General features: G+C 41.9%; 2 protein-coding genes across 2 annotated transcripts; both read left to right on the top strand.

The window, feature by feature from the left end:
- The first annotated feature begins 9,286 nt into the window (after positions 1–9,286).
- Positions 9,287–12,210, top strand: LOC133450647 (betaine--homocysteine S-methyltransferase 1-like). Its single transcript, XM_061729429.1, has 8 exons — positions 9,287–9,384; positions 9,847–9,979; positions 10,061–10,173; positions 10,289–10,480; positions 10,571–10,718; positions 10,803–10,985; positions 11,552–11,780; positions 11,868–12,210. Exons 1-8 carry the CDS (start codon positions 9,367–9,369, stop codon positions 12,052–12,054), a joined length of 1,203 nt encoding a protein of 400 aa, XP_061585413.1. The 5' UTR covers positions 9,287–9,366; the 3' UTR covers positions 12,055–12,210.
- A 309-nt stretch (positions 12,211–12,519) lies between these two features.
- LOC133450648 (betaine--homocysteine S-methyltransferase 1-like) lies at positions 12,520–17,200 on the top strand. Its single transcript, XM_061729430.1, has 8 exons — positions 12,520–12,677; positions 13,815–13,947; positions 14,891–15,003; positions 15,176–15,367; positions 15,509–15,656; positions 16,006–16,188; positions 16,392–16,620; positions 16,737–17,200. The coding sequence occupies exons 1-8, from the start codon at positions 12,660–12,662 to the stop codon at positions 16,912–16,914; spliced, it is 1,194 nt and encodes a 397-aa protein (XP_061585414.1). The 5' UTR covers positions 12,520–12,659; the 3' UTR covers positions 16,915–17,200.
- The last annotated feature ends 26 nt before the right edge of the window (positions 17,201–17,226 follow it).

Raw genomic sequence — 17,226 nt, 5'->3', positions numbered from 1 at the left:
ATTATTTGCAATGATGACTCCTAAAATGGTTAGGCTTGATTTTTGTATCCAAACGGGGAAAGAGGTCCTCATTGAAGGCAAAGAAAAACTCTAAAGGCTGTTCACAATGGAACAGATGTTTTCACTGTTTTTACTTACAAAATGTACACTTACTAAGCCTTTCAACAGGTCTTGTTGTAAGAGTTGAAAAATGCATGGATTACCTCATTTTTCCCATTTGAAGGGATGTTGATCCATATTTTTTTCCACAACACCTACAGCGTGCCAGCATTTTCTCCCATGCGAGTGGCTATCAGTTGCTTCAGAGGCTGAAGCTTGAGATCTTCAATTCTGAATAAATAACCGCGGGGGACAAAGCAGATTAATTATCCTTGAGTTTCTCATCCAGCTAGTCCTTGATGAAGGAATCCACTTAATTAGAGGTTGAAATGCCTCAGTGGAGGGAAGTAAACATAAGCTTACAGCAGACAACAGTGTGGTCAGAGACCTGGCATTTGGGAAAGAAAAAGAAAAAGACAGAGAATAAATCATGAACATTTTATTTAGTAGTGGGTTGGTGGGGGGTAGATTGGGGTTTAATCCTGAGAATGGCTTCAGATGTGAAGATAAATTAAGTATGACATGAAGATGACGCAGCAATTTCGATCATTAAAACACAGCAAAGAAGTGATGCGTTGGGCAATAACTTTTAAAGAAACAAATTACTCTGAAGTCTCTGCTGTGGCCAAAGAAGCATCTTCATGATGGTGAAAGATGCATTTGTGTGTCAGCAGGTCAATCTGAGTTTGACTCCTTAATGTTCACACAAATGTTTAAATGTTCATTTTGAGGAATGTGTTGTAAACATTTTCACTTCATGCTTATTTAAATTTTGTTTTATCTGGCAACCCTTTGTCCTTTATGCTAATATAAAAAAAAAAATGTATCAACCTGAAGACACAAACATTGAATTAATACAGTCCAACACATTCCTGTGAAATTACATTTAGCACTCAAACTCACTGGGTATCAACAGTGTCTTTCTGTTGTCGGCTCGGCCAAAATATACGCAGCCCTTGGGATCAGTGACTTTATGAATTATGCTTAGGCAACGCACATGCGGTTGCTAACAAACAGAAGAAAACCGACGCTGCCCCATATTTGGGGGGGCCGCTTACAGTACTCAGATTTTCCACCACTTACGTCATTTTAAGTCTGCAAAGCTTTAGCTCTTCAAAGCCCCCTAGAGAGCGCTTTCAATCTCCTCTGATTGCTTGATTGTCATTCCTTGTGCCAAACTTGCCACAAGGTAGGAATCATAGAGAAACAGGTGAATGTGTTACACGAGGGACACATTTGTTGGTAACCCTCAATTAAAGACAGACAAAACCCACAATGTTGACTGAATTAACTCGAAACTGTCATTGTAGCTCCAGGCAAAATCATTTCCTGAAAAATGACTAATGAAAATCAAACATTGCTTGTGAGGTGTGTTTGAAAAACAAAACCAACGGAACTGGCCTGGACATAAATAATGGGACCCTCACCTTGATATCTTTGTGCACAATCTTTCTACAGTATTCTTTTATTTGAATGCTTCATTCTTCCATCTGTGAACAGAGAGCTTACATGACTTGCTTAAAAACTCCAGTCCAAATGACATTCTCCAAGAAGCTTTGTGGCTTGCATGCATTCGGTTGGATACAGTCCAGTCTTTTTTTTAAATTTTTTTAATGATCAACATTGATCCTCCTTGTCCTCCTCAATCGTACACTTTGTTCGACGTTCTTCGGTTACCATTGATATTACCCCTCACTTTAATTTGTCATCAGTTCTCCTCTTGTAGCCATGTCCAGGGAAGTTGGCTACAGTCCCAGGGACATGAAACTTCTGAATGAAATGTGTAACTGCGGTCACAAGACCATCAATCAGCCTGGAGATGGTCCTCTAGACTTTATCCTTAATGTGCCTGTCTATAATTTTCTCTGTGATTGCTTCAGACAACTGTGTCCTTTGCATTCTCTGTTTAGTGCGGTGCAGCACCGTGATACCAAACAGCAGGGGGACAACTTTTCACCCTTTACATACAGTCAGACTGGCTGACTGCAAGACTGAAGGCACCTTTGATGCTAATTACAGGACGTACTCTAGTTTAGCATGCCAATCTCTTTTCTAAAGGTGCCAGCTCATTTGTCCAGGCTAGCTTCAATAGTTTATTTTGTTGTTTTGTTTTAAAACAATTCTGTTGAAGCACAATTCAAAAGTAACGTATGGTTTCCATAAGTCACTCTTTAGTAAATAGTTTTTTGTTGTTGCTTTTGTGTCGGATTCAAGTGATTTCAGTGACCGTGTGGAGATTGGTGTGGAAGAAGAGACTAGATGATGTTAGGCATTTCAGCCAGAGCAGGAACAGTGCTTTCTAGAGAGAAAAAATGTGTTTGCAGTTTTGCAGTTTTTTTAAGAAGAAGGGGAAATTAGGGTGACTTTCTAAAAATCCATTGTGAAGTGGAGCCACATGGCCCAATGTGTGAAAACTAGTGGTCAATGTCACTCAAATCGACTCGCATGTCCTCCATTAATCTGGTTGCCAGGGTGACAAAACCCTCATAGGATGTGGTGAGACCACATGTGAAAAAGACAGGCATACATGTACTGAAGTTGGACAGCAGAAAGAGCCGATGACAACTGAAGAAAAAATAGTTTTGCAATAAGGTTTTTATGGTCACTTTAGATGCTCTTTGCCTTTTCTGAGGAGCTGCAGTGAGGTTGTGGGTTAGTAGCCTTCTTAGCATTCTTGGTGGTTGTAGATTCCTCTGTACTTCCAAAATCTAATCACACATCCATCCATCCATCCATCCATCCATCCATCCATCCATCCATCCATCCATCCATCCATCCATCCATCCATCCATCCATACATCCATCCATCCATCCATCCATCCATCCATCCATCCATCCATCCATCCATCCATCCATCCATCCATCCATCCATCCATCCATCCATCCATCCATCCATACATCCATCCATACATCATCCATCATCTCTGCCTGTTTTTTTTCCTATTGAGGGTTACAGGATCTGCTGGAGTCTGTCCCAGCTCTCTTTGGGAGATGGGAGACCCTGGACAAGTCAGTAAGTAAAATCATTCCAATGGTTATAGGAAAGAATGAAATTGACCAGCACTTGCTGAGGAAAAAAAAAGATTAATTAATTACAGTTTTTCTCAGTCGCTTTGGTGCTATTCTCAGATCACTCTTAACATTTGCACAACACTTAGTGCATTTCTCAGAACAATTATCACAAACTGCAAAACCTAGTGGATGACCTGCAAAAGCGCGTCACTTGCTCAAAATGGATTGTCTATCCCTCAAAAGCAAGTACTCATGTCAATGAAACTGTCAGTGTCGTCAAAATGAGAAGTCCTGTCACCATCGTTTATGAGCATGATAGTCAAATGGCTTTGTCATGTTTTCATTAGGACACTATATTCTCTAAGAGTTTTCTAATGTAAAAAAAAAAGGTCAGGACTTGGTGACACTACCTGAAAATGCTCAAGGCAGAACTATACACTACTTGTACAGCCATTTGAAAACTACAGTAAAGTTACACATTGCTGTAGTTAGGGGAGTAACTGAGTACAAGACACTGAATATGTATGTTTCACATTTTTACTGTATGCTCTTTGCAATTCTACAGCATTGTGCAAAAGAAAAATACACTACAGTCACTAATTTACTGTAGAACAAACATAAGAAACACCTTTTTGGTAAAGCCGTGCACAAATGTGAACAATACACTATAGCAGTACATATTCTAACTGAACATAGGTACAGTAAATCATTCTGGCACATCCAGACGTTCCTGTCTGTCTGGCCACATATTTTCATCTACATCACAACGGATATCATCCCTTGCAATGCAACGAGGAAAGTATGTTCTGGAGTGGCAAATCCACCCTCTGCATGAATCTGCTGTGATGTCGTCACATGCTGCATCCATGGCTGCTAGCAGGGTCATTTGTGTATGTGGACGCCGGTCATAAACCTTCCACCTCCAAGCAGAAAAAAACTCCTCAATCGGATTAAGGAATGGGGAGTAGGGAGGGAGATACTCGACCAGGAAAAAATGATAAAGAAAGGTATTACAGTAAATTAGCTTGACACAATTTGATAACTTGTTCAACAATTTTGTATGTAATGACTAAAGCAATGAAATGAGGACTATTAGTTTTTTAGGAAATGACTATTCAGCGTCCATAAGTATAGTTCATTTTGACTGACATGACATAAACAAATGATAATGTTGTAAAACAGCAGAGAATTGTATGAGAGCAACTGATACATGTCCAAAAGCATTTGCAATTTGTTCAGAGGAAGGAGAAACTGCTACTATGATGTGGACAAAGGACTACATGTTGTGGAGGTTGAACTAATAGTTATGAGAACTTTCATTCTGATCTGAGAATAGCACCAAAGCGACTGAGAAAAACTGTAATTCTGTCTATTATTATTTTGTCCAAAGTTTTTTTGGTGCTACTCATCCAGACTTGGAGCCACTTTGGATGAGTGGCAGGTTTTTTTCTATATCACATGTATTGGCTAAGGCAATTCTCTAAAAGCAAAAACAGCTGCTCATTCATGTGATAAAATATATCTCAAACATTTTTGCTCAATCAGAACTGCGGTGCGATGAGCACGTTTCAGAAAAGGCAAAACACACATCGTGCTTTAGTAAAAGGTTTTCCAAAATTCTGGACATTTTGTCAATTTAGGCCATTTCCCAGAAAAAGACATAGTGTTTCTTGTGACTGTAGTGTTTCAGCCCATGTGTGTCATCTCTTAATATCAAGCTATGAGAAGGTTTGTACTCCCTTTTCTGTGAAATCAAGTTGTTTTTGAGCAAAAATTGCTTAAACAGCAGAAAGGATGAAAAGGGATGAAATGCCATCTTTAAACTTTATAAATCCTCTCATGTCATAAGCTTATAAATTGAAGACTGGCTGTGGCTGTTCAGCTTTTGGAGAGTTGCTCTCTGAAACTTTGTGGGGAGAGAGGGAGAAGTTTAAACAGGAAAAAGTATATGGAGAATACATTTCATACATGGTGTTCTCTCATTAAAAAGGGATGAGAACGTGTGTGACAGCCTTTTTTTTTCCTTTTTTTCTGAAGTGAGAAAGTTTGTGGTTATCTTCTGTGAAGCCACTACTGTCAAAGCATACAAAATAAACCCACGTTCAAAGCGGATGTGTTGAAAAGTTTTTAGATTTCCTTTAGGCATCCCACGCCGGCTCATTACTGCAATGAACTATGACCTTTGCAGGGAGTGAGAATTAGCAGGCAACTAAATATAAAAAGCAAAGGAGCTTTTCATGCATTTATATTTGTGTTTGTGCACAGATGCACATGCTGGCCTCCTGAGGAAGACTGGCAGGCTGAAGAGGGACTGGAATGCCTGGTGCTGCAGCTGCTCGTCAGACGTTCGTGCTCCCCCCTGTGCTATTCGCTGTCTGAACTTGCACATTTTGAAACACTTCCTAGATTCTCAGCATTAAATCACTTCACTGGGACACACAAGTAATATTATTTTGGAAGATGATCAGAATTGGTCTTGAACCCTGGGCCTGCCGTAATATGTCCATTCAGCATAACATTTTCATAAAATTAAAGTTGCATTTTGTGAATGCTGATCAAAGAAGTTCTGCACTTTTTTGTTCTGTCACTTATCTGTCAGAGCTTGAGAAAATGTAGTATGTTGCCCTCTTGTGTGTAAAGTACTGCACTACCATGCACCCTCTTAAGCAGGCCTTTCTTTGTTTCTTAAACATCAGTTTATTGTAATAAATAATCTAACTTTTAAAAAAAATAAAGGAAACAAGCGTGAGCTTAAATATTTAGTAGAGTTGAATCAGTCACAGAGTGTTCTCATCCAGTGTCTGTCGGTCTCTTCCTGTGGCCTAAACTCCACAAAAATGATGATTTCAGCAGAATGTTTCTTCAGCTTGAGTCGTGATTGGACCAGAGGAGGGGGTGGAGGTAAACAACGGGGCTGTGGTGGCGCATGGAGTCTCCATATAACAGGAGACCATAGATTGAAGCAGCACGTAAAATCTGAACATGTGAGAAATGTTCAGTGGGATAAAGAGGCCGGTTAGTGATGGCTCTCACATGCACCATTTTTATATTAGTGCTGTTTGTGTTCATGCAAACTGACAATAGCACAAATGTGTATTGTTCGCTAGTCTAGTATCGGTGTGCATATTGATTAACTTGTAACAGCATCAAATAAAACTTGGAATGCAGTTACTATGCAAAAACACAATATTGTGATAAGAATGGCCATTCGCAGTGTTAAACCAACTTTCCTCTGTTATATTCCTACTGCAACCTGTTCAGAGAAGACGCTTGATCAGTTTGTTAGTAGTCAATAGTTAACCAAAACTTTGTCACTCATACTCCAAACCTGCCCCCCACCCCAGCCACCCTGCACATATTTAGTTTTTAAACACTGTCGTCTTTCAGTCTAAAGCTTAAAATCTGTCTTGTTTCCCAGCCAATCTCCCTCCCTGTCCTCACGTCTGAAACCACACCAGCTCAGTAGTCCACTGTGAAGAGGTCCTCCCTCTAATCTCTGCCCAATCCTTTCACCCTCTGCCTCAGTCGTTGGTCACTGAAGTTGCACAGATGGCCACAGTTCCAGCCCCAGCTTGCAGGAACTAGTTATAGCCACACAAGAAAAATCTTAAAAAACTTAGTACATATAAGGCACAGAGTCTGGGGCTCCAACTGGAATAGTTCGAATTACTTTAAGGAAACTGAATATGGTAGATATTTACTATATGGATAGATTTCACAGAAAGGAATCCCTGGAAGACTTTCTTGAAGGGTCAGTGTGTAAAGATTGATGTGGCGTTTGTGGCTCTTCAAAGATCAGTGAAAGGAGAAAAGGAGCTATGGCGCAGCCACAAAGTCAGTTCATCAGCTTTATATGGTGGAAAGAAAAAAGGAGACAAACGTTTTTTTTTAATTTAAAAGATATACCATTTCAAGCTTCTGTGGTCCATTGATTACACGTTACGTAAGTCATCTGCTCAGTGGACATGGCATTAAAGCTGGTAGCGGGGAGAGCGCTCACTCCGGTGCATCTGGAGCTCTTTTCAGACCACAGTTGTGGTTAAACTCTGCACTTGGAATTTGGGGTCTCCTCCATTATAGAGATCAGCTGCCTGAATCAGCACCACCGTGACACATGACACATTTGAACTATTTCTGCTCTGACACACAAAGACATGCACATATGGGGTAGCCCACTAAAAGTATACATGCAAAGACGGAGCAAAGACGCTCAGAAGATGCCTGTGAGTTGCTTTTGCAAGTAAAAATGCTGCAGCTTATTGTAAATTTGCCACTTGTCCTATACACAGTCAGAGCACAAGAACCTTATATATAAGTAAGCTGTGTCTTTGTCTGGTGAACAACTATAAAAAATGACTTTTTGTGACATTTGAAAAGTTTAGTTTATTCCTTTTTTAAAACACCGGGTTTCGTTTTTCTACCTAATATCAAAGAGTATGGTAAGTATAATTAAAATATAGACAACAAGTGACCTTTTAACTTTATCTCTTTCATTTGACCAGTGCTCAGCTTAACAGCACGAGTCTGACCCTGCAAGAAAACCGGTTTATGTAAAATAGCATGTTTGCTAACAAGGGCCAGAATTCATTCATCCATTGCAAAACCCATTATCACATGAGATGCGATTAGCACTCCAACACAACCTGACGAAATCCACTGGTGAACCGTAGATTGGAGGCGGTTTCCTGAACTTTGACTCTGTTGATAAATACACGAGAAAGAGCTATCTGTGACATTCTCCCTGAAACTGGATAGACCCAGCGCTGACGGATCTGCAAACCACCGGTCTGCTGAAGGTCAATAATCCACCTATCTTTGTGTGCAAGTGTGTACTTGTGTCCATTTTTTTGTAAGTGAGGGCAGAAATGAAGAGAGTTGGAGGAGAGAAGGGTGTTAATGGTTAACCTAAATCCAACGATAAAATGCAGTTGTGGTTTTAAATGCGCAACAATAGGGAATCATGACATACAGGACAAAATGCATCCACGGGGCTCTATTTCAACATCAACTATTAGGCAACAGGTCCAAAATGCTGCAGGGAGAGTTATAATTGAACTCCTCTTAAATCCACAATAGAAATTAGACATTTAAGACTGTTAATGACCAGCCTCTTTAGCCTCTTAAAGACCCCACATTTAAACACTTCACAGATACAACTTATCCCAAAAACAGCATTTTGCTGTCAGACTGCAGGTTTACTTGTGGTTCCAAAAGTTCAAAAGAAAGGAGGGCAGAACCCTCAGTTATCCAGCTCTCCTCCTGTGGAACCAGTTCTCAGTTCAAGGTTTCAGTTCAGGGGGCCGTATATTAAGCTTATGATAAAACCTTTACATGTTTAAAGCCACGCAACGACCTCGCTACATGATGACATTTACATGCAACATCCAGCTATATGAAAATATACAGGTTTCAGGACTGGTGATTTTTTTAATTTGCTTTCCCTAAATGGTGAAGTTTATAGAAAGAAAACATCTTTAGGGGATAAATATTTAATTGTCCCTGGATAGCAGATACCAGGATCTCATGCAGATGCTGTTGGTTTGTGTTCATCTCTGCAAGGCTGCAGACAATGAATGAACTAAAGTGTGGAGCAAGTCAATAAACATCGAACTGATTCAAATTTGTCACTTTAAGCATTATGAGATTTTAAAAGAAAAACATGCTGATCATTTATTTATTGTGAATAAAAAAAAATACATTTACTACTTAATGCAACTCTCAATGAAAAAAGTTATTCAAAGCACAGATTTCTCACTTCATATATTAAAGATGCTTTCATCAGTGGCAAAACACTGAGTTATACTTGCCACTCAAGAGCTGCACATAAACTGCTCGTTTCAGGCTTGTGTGTATAACAACACTAACCTCAACCTCTCAGGAAAGAAATTTGAAAAAAGTTTGTCTCGACAAGAGGATACAAACCATGATAGTTCACGGCAAAGCTCTCTTAAACAGGTGCTATAATTCATAGGGCTGTTACCATAATCCTTTCCACAGCCAGAATTCTCTTTCTGTAACAAATCCATTCCCTTTTCTAACCTCAACTGGCTGATACAACCCATGGCTTTTTCATCGACCCGTGTGCCATTCTGTGTTGGCCAGCGTCCAAGCAGACATTTACCAAGATAATGTGAATTTGGCATCAAAATGAAATCCTCCCATTTTTGTCCACCAGTATAAAAGTGGTGACAAACAACTCTTGTCACTCTTCGGGGATTCACTTTTACAAAGTGCTGCAACTGAAACTGGGAAGAGATGGCACCTACCAAAAAGGTAATTCAAGCACTTTGCTGACAATGAGGAACATTTGTTCCTTCTTGTTTTTTTTGCAAACTTCACATCATCAAACACAGAGAAAAAGTAGGCCAGTCTTAGATAACGGATTGAGCTGTTGCGAGTAACATGTCGATCTAAGTTTTACGTGAGAGTGCACGCTTGCTACACAGCCAGACTAAAGCGGCGACTGCCGAACAACCTCTAGCTAAAACTGCTTTTATCTCAGCACCTTTGTACCCAAACTGCAGCTTTTCTCAAATAAACCCATGCAGAATGATAAAATTGTCATTGCACATAGATTTTTGCTCAATAAATATGTATGACATCCACCATCTTTACTCTCATATTGTACCTAAATAGATGTTGTACTTTAAAACTAATTTTTATTATTTTTAAAGATGTAAAATGAGCTAAGATATATCGGGTAAAGCGTGCTGGTGGATCTCCCCAATCAAACAGGGTATCCTCGAGCGTCTCAACGCAGGGGAGGTTGTGATCGGTGATGGAGGCTTCGTGTTTGCCCTGGAGAAGAGGGGCTACGTGAAGGCCGGGCCCTGGACCCCCGAGTCAACCGTCACCCATCCCGAGGCCGGTGAGACGGGCTCCACTCCTGAAACTCACAGGCTAAACTCACATGGTTTTACAAAAACATGACAAAGTTTATCTTCCCCAGTGCGACAGCTGCACAGGGAGTTCCTGAGGTCAGGATCTAACGTCATGCAGACGTTTACCTTCTACGCCAGCGATGACAAACTGGAGAACAGGGGTCAGTCACTGAAAATCACAGTGAGTACATAACGGAAACCAATTTGACAATAGAAATGGTTCCTACAACCTGTCAGCAAACATTTGGGGTGGTTGTGTGTCATCATTAAACTGATCACCTGCCTTCCTCTTTCAGGGAGCAAAAATTAATGAAGCCGCCTGTGACCTGGCCAGGGAAGTAGCCAACGAAGGAGATGCCCTCGTCGCTGGAGGAGTGTCCCAGACCCCGTCCTACCTGAGCTGCAAGAGCGAGGCGGACGTGAAGGCCATCTTTAAGAAACAGCTGGAAGTGTTTGTGAAGAAGAATGTGGACTTCATGATTGCTGAGGTGAAGTGGTGTTGCAATTCAGAGCATTTAAGTCATATGAAAACTGCTTTAATTTAAGATGTTATCAGTGAACTTTAATTGTGATTTCAGTACTACGAGCACGTCGAGGAGGCGGAGTGGGCCGTGCAGGTGCTGAAGACCAGCGGGAAGCCCGTGGCTGCTTGCATGTGCATCGGACCAGAGGGAGACATGCACGGCGTCTCACCTGGGGATTGTGCCGTCAGGCTGGTGAAGGCTGGTACGCATGCTTTAGTGCGCGACGTCGCACGTTCTCCTTTTTGCTTCTTCAGATGATAAGAGCCAACAACAATTTCCCTTCCAGGTGCCCAGATTGTGGGAGTCAACTGCCACTTTGACCCCCTGACCTGCGTGAAGACTGTGGAGATGATGAAGCAGGGAGTGGAGAGAGCCGGGCTGAAGGCTCACTACATGGTGCAGCCGCTGGCATACCACACCCCCGACTGCAACCGTCAGGGATTCATCGATCTGCCAGAATTCCCATTTGGTACATCTTACACTTCAAAAGGAGAAACAAATACAATTGTGCCGTATTTTCCGCACTATAAGGCGCACCTAAAAGCCTTTAATTTTCTCAGAAACCGGCAGTGCGCCTTATAATGCAGTGCGCCTTATATATGATCATTACGGTAATTTCTGTTACTGTAGTCAGGGGGATTGTAGCTACTGTAGTTGGTGTCGCCGAAGTAACGGTGCTAAAAACAGGAATCGTCACAGACGTTCAAGACAACAGCAGCGACACTGACTCGCATAATGGCGACTTTGACGAGACGGAGCAAAGCTAGTTTTTATTTTATTAATAAAGTTTGACATAAGGTACTTTTCTTCTTGTTTTTTTTTTTTGCATTTGCTGTAGGATTTTGTAGCATTTCCTGTAGCGCAGCTCCATCAGGTAGATAAGTAACTCAACCCCAGCCACTATAGTATGTTATTTGACCATATATTTATTGCGCCTTATAATGCGGTGCGCCTTATATATGGGAAAAGTTTTTAAATACGTCTTTCATTGAAGGTGCGCCTTATAATGCATTTTCATCTTCCTTCTCCGCTCAGGCCTGGAGCCCAGGATCATGACCCGCTGGGACATGCACAAGTATGCCAGAGAGGCCTACAAGGCCGGCATCCGATTCATCGGCGGCTGCTGTGGTTTTGAGCCGTATCACATCAGAGCTGTGGCAGAGGAGCTCAGTGTTGAGAGAGGAATGAAGCCCCCTGCATCAGAGAAACATGGAATGTGGGGCTCGGGTCTGGAGATGCACACCAAACCTTGGGTCAGAGCCAGGTAAGAACACGTGAACATGTTCATTAACCTGAGCTGGGGCATGATCTGGAACCAAAATGAAATGACCTGGCTCTTCTTCTAACCTAGGGCACGCCGCGAGTACTGGGAGAACCTTGCGCCTGCATCTGGTCGTCCCACTTGTCCGTCCTTGTCCACACCAGAAGGCTGGGGAGTGACGAAGGGCGATGCTGACCTGATGCAGCACAAAGAGGCCACCACCACCCAGGAAATGAGGCGTGTGATGGAACTGCAGAAGGCCAAGACCTCTGCATGAGCAGGGTGGAATGAGAAAACCCATGCAGTCAGTCAACAAGAGGGGGTCAAGGAGAAACGACAGAACGCCTTCCCAGTTCAGGCACTTTTAACAACTGCAGTCCACTTGTAAAGTGTTATAATCCCCCCAAAAAATAAAACTGAGTTTGTTACTTAAGTTTCCTGTTATGTTTTGTCAGTGTTGAATCAGTGATTCTGGACTTCTGTGGTAAACACAAAACCATTCAAAACATGGTATACACATTTCACATATGAACCTCAGTGGATGTTGAAAATGTCCTCTGCAATCTAAAAGTAGGGTCAAACATTGAACATAAATAAACAAACAGAAACCCACCCACTAACAGTGGGGTTTGCAAAAACACGAAGAACTGAATTGGATCCGGTCCAAACTAGTAGCACACACTCACAATACTCTCATTCACTTAAGGGGAGGTAAAGGAATAAACATTGCCGTTGTGTAACCTACCCGTGACCAATCAGAGCAAGTCCAATTTAGAGTCCTCCCCTTCTTCTGGGAGATTTATTGTGGCCCTCTGCTCCACACTACGGTCACTTCAGCTTCTCAAAGTCTGAGCAATCAGGGGTCCAAGGAGCTGCAGGATAATGGCACCAACAAAGAAGGTATGTGTCAGAGCAACATATGCAGGAGAGCTGTGGAAAATATCCATGCAGGAAAGTATAGCTGGTAGTTTTACCCAGAGCCAATAATCAGATGTATCACACTCAACCTGCAAGATAATTGAAGGATGTTATAGTGGTTCCGGGTCAATTGGCTTAAGTTCATATTTTACTAATATGTTGGATATCAGTGGTGGAAATTTCTTCTCCCAATCTGAAGCACTGGTGGTGACAGTTTGGGTGGAGCACAGTGCTAAATTATGATTATGTTTTTCTGTGGGGTATATACTGGGCGGGGGGGGCTTTAGTCTTCCTAATGCATCTACAGCACAGCTGGTATGTCAGGTCACATTTCTGACCACCTAGGCTTCCAACAGTTGCTAGAAATTTCTCAACATTAAACATCTATGATGCACTTTAACACCCCTCGAAGATTAGGTTTAAAGCATTTATTCTTATAATTATGTATTATTATGATTAATTCAATTCTCAAATTCTTTAAGAAGTAGAAGGATGTGTTTTCAACTTTCTAGGATTTTTCCTGTTGGAAAAAAAAAATAAAATAAATTTCCTTTGTCCTTCATCCCTTAATGATAAATAAGAGAAGTTTTGGTGAGCATAAAAACAGCATAAAAGGAGGACATAAAAGGACTTTTTCCTCGGATTTGAATGTAAAAATGATTTGCAGTTTCCACTTCCACTGCACTAAACCACGTTCAATATAGTGATTATTATTTAGTAAACAATTTAAACATCATGACCAAAAATCATCACACACCAAACTAAACACAATACGGCCCCGCTCCAGATAAGCACTGGGGTCAGTGAGTGCGTGTTTATCAGGCTGCTCTTCTGATCTCTGCTCTGCATTTGGGATGCTCTGATGTAGACCCACAGTAAAGGCTGATTTATGGTTCCGCGTTACACCAACGCAGAGTCTACGGCGTAGGGTACGCGGCGACACGAACCGTACGGTGCGTGTCGCCGCGTAACCTACGCCGTCGATTTAACGCAGAACCATAATTCAGGCTTAAAACGGTATGAGCTGATGTTCCCAGGTAGTTTATTTTAGTTTATTTAGTCTCTTAATGCAGTTAAACTTTACCAGTGTTCTGAGTTCACGGTCTTTGGTGTTCACAGGGAATCTTGGAGCGTCTGAACGCCGGAGAGACGGTGATCGGTGATGGAGGCTTCGTGTTTGCCCTGGAGAAGAGAGGCTACGTGAAGGCCGGGCCCTGGACCCCCGAGTCCGCGGCTGAGTACCCCGAAGCAGGTGGGGACAGGTCTCTTCTCCCTTCTACAAAACAACATTTCAGTCTGCAACTTAGAATTCTCTCGTACTTTTATTTTGTTATGTATCTTTTTTATAAGTGGAGAGGATCTGCAGTTTTTAAAAGCTCCACAAAAAAGAATCAGTTTTTCTCCTGCAGAGGGCACTGTTTTTAGTCTTTTTTTTTTAATTGAGAAGGAGTTATATACAAAGAACATCAGACAAGTGCTCCAATATATGCAACAAAAAAATAAATATAAAATTCCAGTGAAATGAATAGGAGTAGGGAGAGTGACACATAAACGAGTGAATAAATAAAAAATAAATAAATAAAAGTACATGAAAAACTAAATAAGTAAAATGTAAATGCAGTATTCATCTTTAAAAAAAACTTCTCATATATATCGGTGCATGTTATACTTTGTTTAGTGTCAATTAGTTTAAGGGATTTAATGTACTCTTTAAACTTAAGTAAGAAACCTTTAAAATGGGGTGGAGTTTTGGAGTATTCACATTTGTGTATTTGAAATTTGCCGGTTTATAATAAAAGTGATGTCATTTTCTTCAAGGACAAGATAAAATATCACACTCCTACAGTCAATTGAGATGTTTACCTTGATTTTAAACACTATATATTGTTCAAATTGAGACCAGAAATTGAAAGATCGAGCACAGTGGTAGAACAAATGAGTTATGGTTTCTGGTTCCACGTTGCAAAAGTGCAGGCACTGCTTTTAGTCCATGTTTGTGTTCCTTTACTTAATGACGTCACCAAGACCCACTATTATGTTTTGAACAGTATAGCGGGTAAACAGCTTCTAAATGATCCCAAAAATAAGTATATGGCGCCGTAAAAGAGCATCTTCTGCTTACCCACCGCTTTTCATTACATGTCACCAGTAATATGACTTTTGCAGTAAGTTTACATCTCTTCATTCATGTCTAGTGCGTCAGCTGCACAGGGAGTTCCTGCGCGCTGGAGCCAACGTCATGCAGACCTTCACCTTCTACGCCAGTGACGACAAGCTGGAGAACCGAGGCAACAAACTCACTTTCACTGTAAGTCACATTAGACAATGCGCCACTTTAAATGAAAAAAAAAATGAATGAAAAAAAAATAAAATTCTGCAAGGGGCCGGTGTTAGGAAATGTCAGTGAAAAGGAAATATTCAGTGTTTGGATTTCCAGTTTCCTCATTCTCACCAGTTTGAATTGGGTTTTGATTCTGCAGGGAGCTCAGATCAACGAGGCCGCCTGCGATTTGGCCCGTGAGGTCGCCAACGAAGGTGACGCTCTGGTTGCAGGGGGGGTTTCCCAGACGCCATCCTACCTGAGCTGCAAGAGCGAGAAGGACGTGAAGGCCATCTTCAAGAAACAGCTGGACGTGTTCGTCAAGAAGAACGTTGACTTCCTGATTGCTGAGGTAGATTCAAAACAAACGCAATTGTGGAGGAAACAGAATAAACTGAATTCAATCCCAGTTTCTGAATGCTTTCTAATGGATGTTAATATATATATGTATGAAAGCAATTTCTTGAATAACACTAAACACTTTGTCTGACAGTACTTTGAGCATGTTGAAGAAGCCGTGTGGGCTGTGGAAGTGCTGAAGGAGACGGGGAAGCCTGTGGCTGCTTCTCTGTGCATCGGACCCGACGGAGACATGCACAACATCTCACCTCAAGAGTGTGCTGTCAAACTGGTCAAAGCTGGTGCGTAAAGTGTTCTTAAATATCAATTTAAGGCAATTATCCCTTCTTCTCCCTCAATCCACAATAGATATTCCACACTACTTTACATTTTGTGACCAGACAGTGTTGATGGCAAGACCATCACCAACAAGCAGCCATTAAACAAGACATCTAGTGAGCTTTAACTGGGATCAGCCTGCAGACCGAAACTGATCCCACTACATGCTCTGTTCAGTCACAGCAATAAAATGTTTATTCATAAAAGAAAAAGAAAAAATGTAAACAGTCGCAAAAGTGCACAGTTGCAACTCGAAGCTGACGTTCTGTAACTTGGTTGTTTACTTATGTCCTATAATTGCATGCTCTCCAGGTGCCCAGATTGTGGGAATCAACTGCCACTTTGACCCCTTGACCTGCGTGAAGACCGTAAAGATGATGAAGGAAGGAGTGGAGAAGGCCGGACTGAAGGCTCACTACATGGTGCAGCCGCTGGCATTCCACACTCCCGACTGCAACTGTCAGGGATTCATCGATCTGCCAGAATTCCCCTTCGGTAATAAGATACTCCCTTGCACTTAAAGTTTTGCTAATTAGAATGGCCTTGTATTAGATTACACACTAAAAATAAGCTTTTTCTCTGTGTCTCTGCACATATCCTCTCTGCTGAAGTAGTGTATTAGCATCCAGTGATCACTCAGATGCTCATTTTCCCCACAAACCACCAATATGCACTTCACTAACCTAACTTTCTGTCAGGCCTGGAGCCCAGGATCATGACCCGCTGGGACATGCACAAGTATGCAAGAGAGGCCTACGATGTTGGCATCCGATTCATTGGTGGTTGCTGTGGATTTGAGCCGTATCACATCAGGGCTGTGGCAGAGGAGCTTGCCAAGGAGAGAGGCACCCTCCCTGCTGCATCAGAGAAACATGGAATGTGGGGTGCCGGGCTGGAGATGCACACCAAGCCTTGGGTCAGAGCCAGGTCAGAGGCAACTATGAATCTGCCATTCTCTCCCCGAATGTGCCTCTGAACTCATGCTAGTGCTTTATGAGCAGCGAGTACTAACTAATAACTCTTTTTTTTCTTTTTTCCTTTAGAGCCCGCCGTAACTACTGGGAGAACCTGAGGCCGGCCTCTGGTCGTCCACAATGTCCTTCCCTGTCTGAACCCGATAGCTGGGGTGTTACAAAGGGCCACGCTGATCTCATGCAGCAGAAAGAGGCCACTTCCAAGGACCAACTCAAACAGCTGTTCGACAGGTCAACGACGCACTGATTCAGAACATCTGCTTCCCCCGTGACAACATGAGTCGAAGAGCCACACTGTGGAGCTGCTGACACACAGCCGTGTATAGAATCTGCAGTGTTGCACCTTACCAACATACGTGGCAAACTCTCACTCGAGACTGCACTGCTCTGTACTCTGTCTATTGTGCAAACGAGGCTACAGTGTCTCAAGTTAGGAGATGGACTATGTTGAAACAGAAACCTTCTTGCTTTCCATTAGCCTGGACCAGTTTGTTTTATAAAATATCATCATAATAAAAAATACAAACTGATAACTGACTATTGAGGTTTCTTTGTGTGG

This window comes from Cololabis saira, chromosome 9 (assembly GCF_033807715.1).
Source record: "Cololabis saira isolate AMF1-May2022 chromosome 9, fColSai1.1, whole genome shotgun sequence".
NCBI classification, from domain to species: domain Eukaryota; kingdom Metazoa; phylum Chordata; class Actinopteri; order Beloniformes; family Belonidae; genus Cololabis; species Cololabis saira.
This window is presented reverse-complemented; position numbering and strand designations above follow the sequence as displayed.

Coding starts and splice junctions, on each gene's coding strand:
- LOC133450647 (XM_061729429.1), top strand. Junction 9,980..10,060: donor CGTCACCCATCCCGAGGCCG/GTGAGACGGGCT, acceptor TATCTTCCCCAG/TGCGACAGCTGCACAGGGAG. Junction 11,781..11,867: donor AAACCTTGGGTCAGAGCCAG/GTAAGAACACGT, acceptor CTTCTAACCTAG/GGCACGCCGCGAGTACTGGG.
- LOC133450648 (XM_061729430.1), top strand. Junction 15,657..16,005: donor TGTCAAACTGGTCAAAGCTG/GTGCGTAAAGTG, acceptor CATGCTCTCCAG/GTGCCCAGATTGTGGGAATC. Junction 16,621..16,736: donor AAGCCTTGGGTCAGAGCCAG/GTCAGAGGCAAC, acceptor TTTTTCCTTTAG/AGCCCGCCGTAACTACTGGG.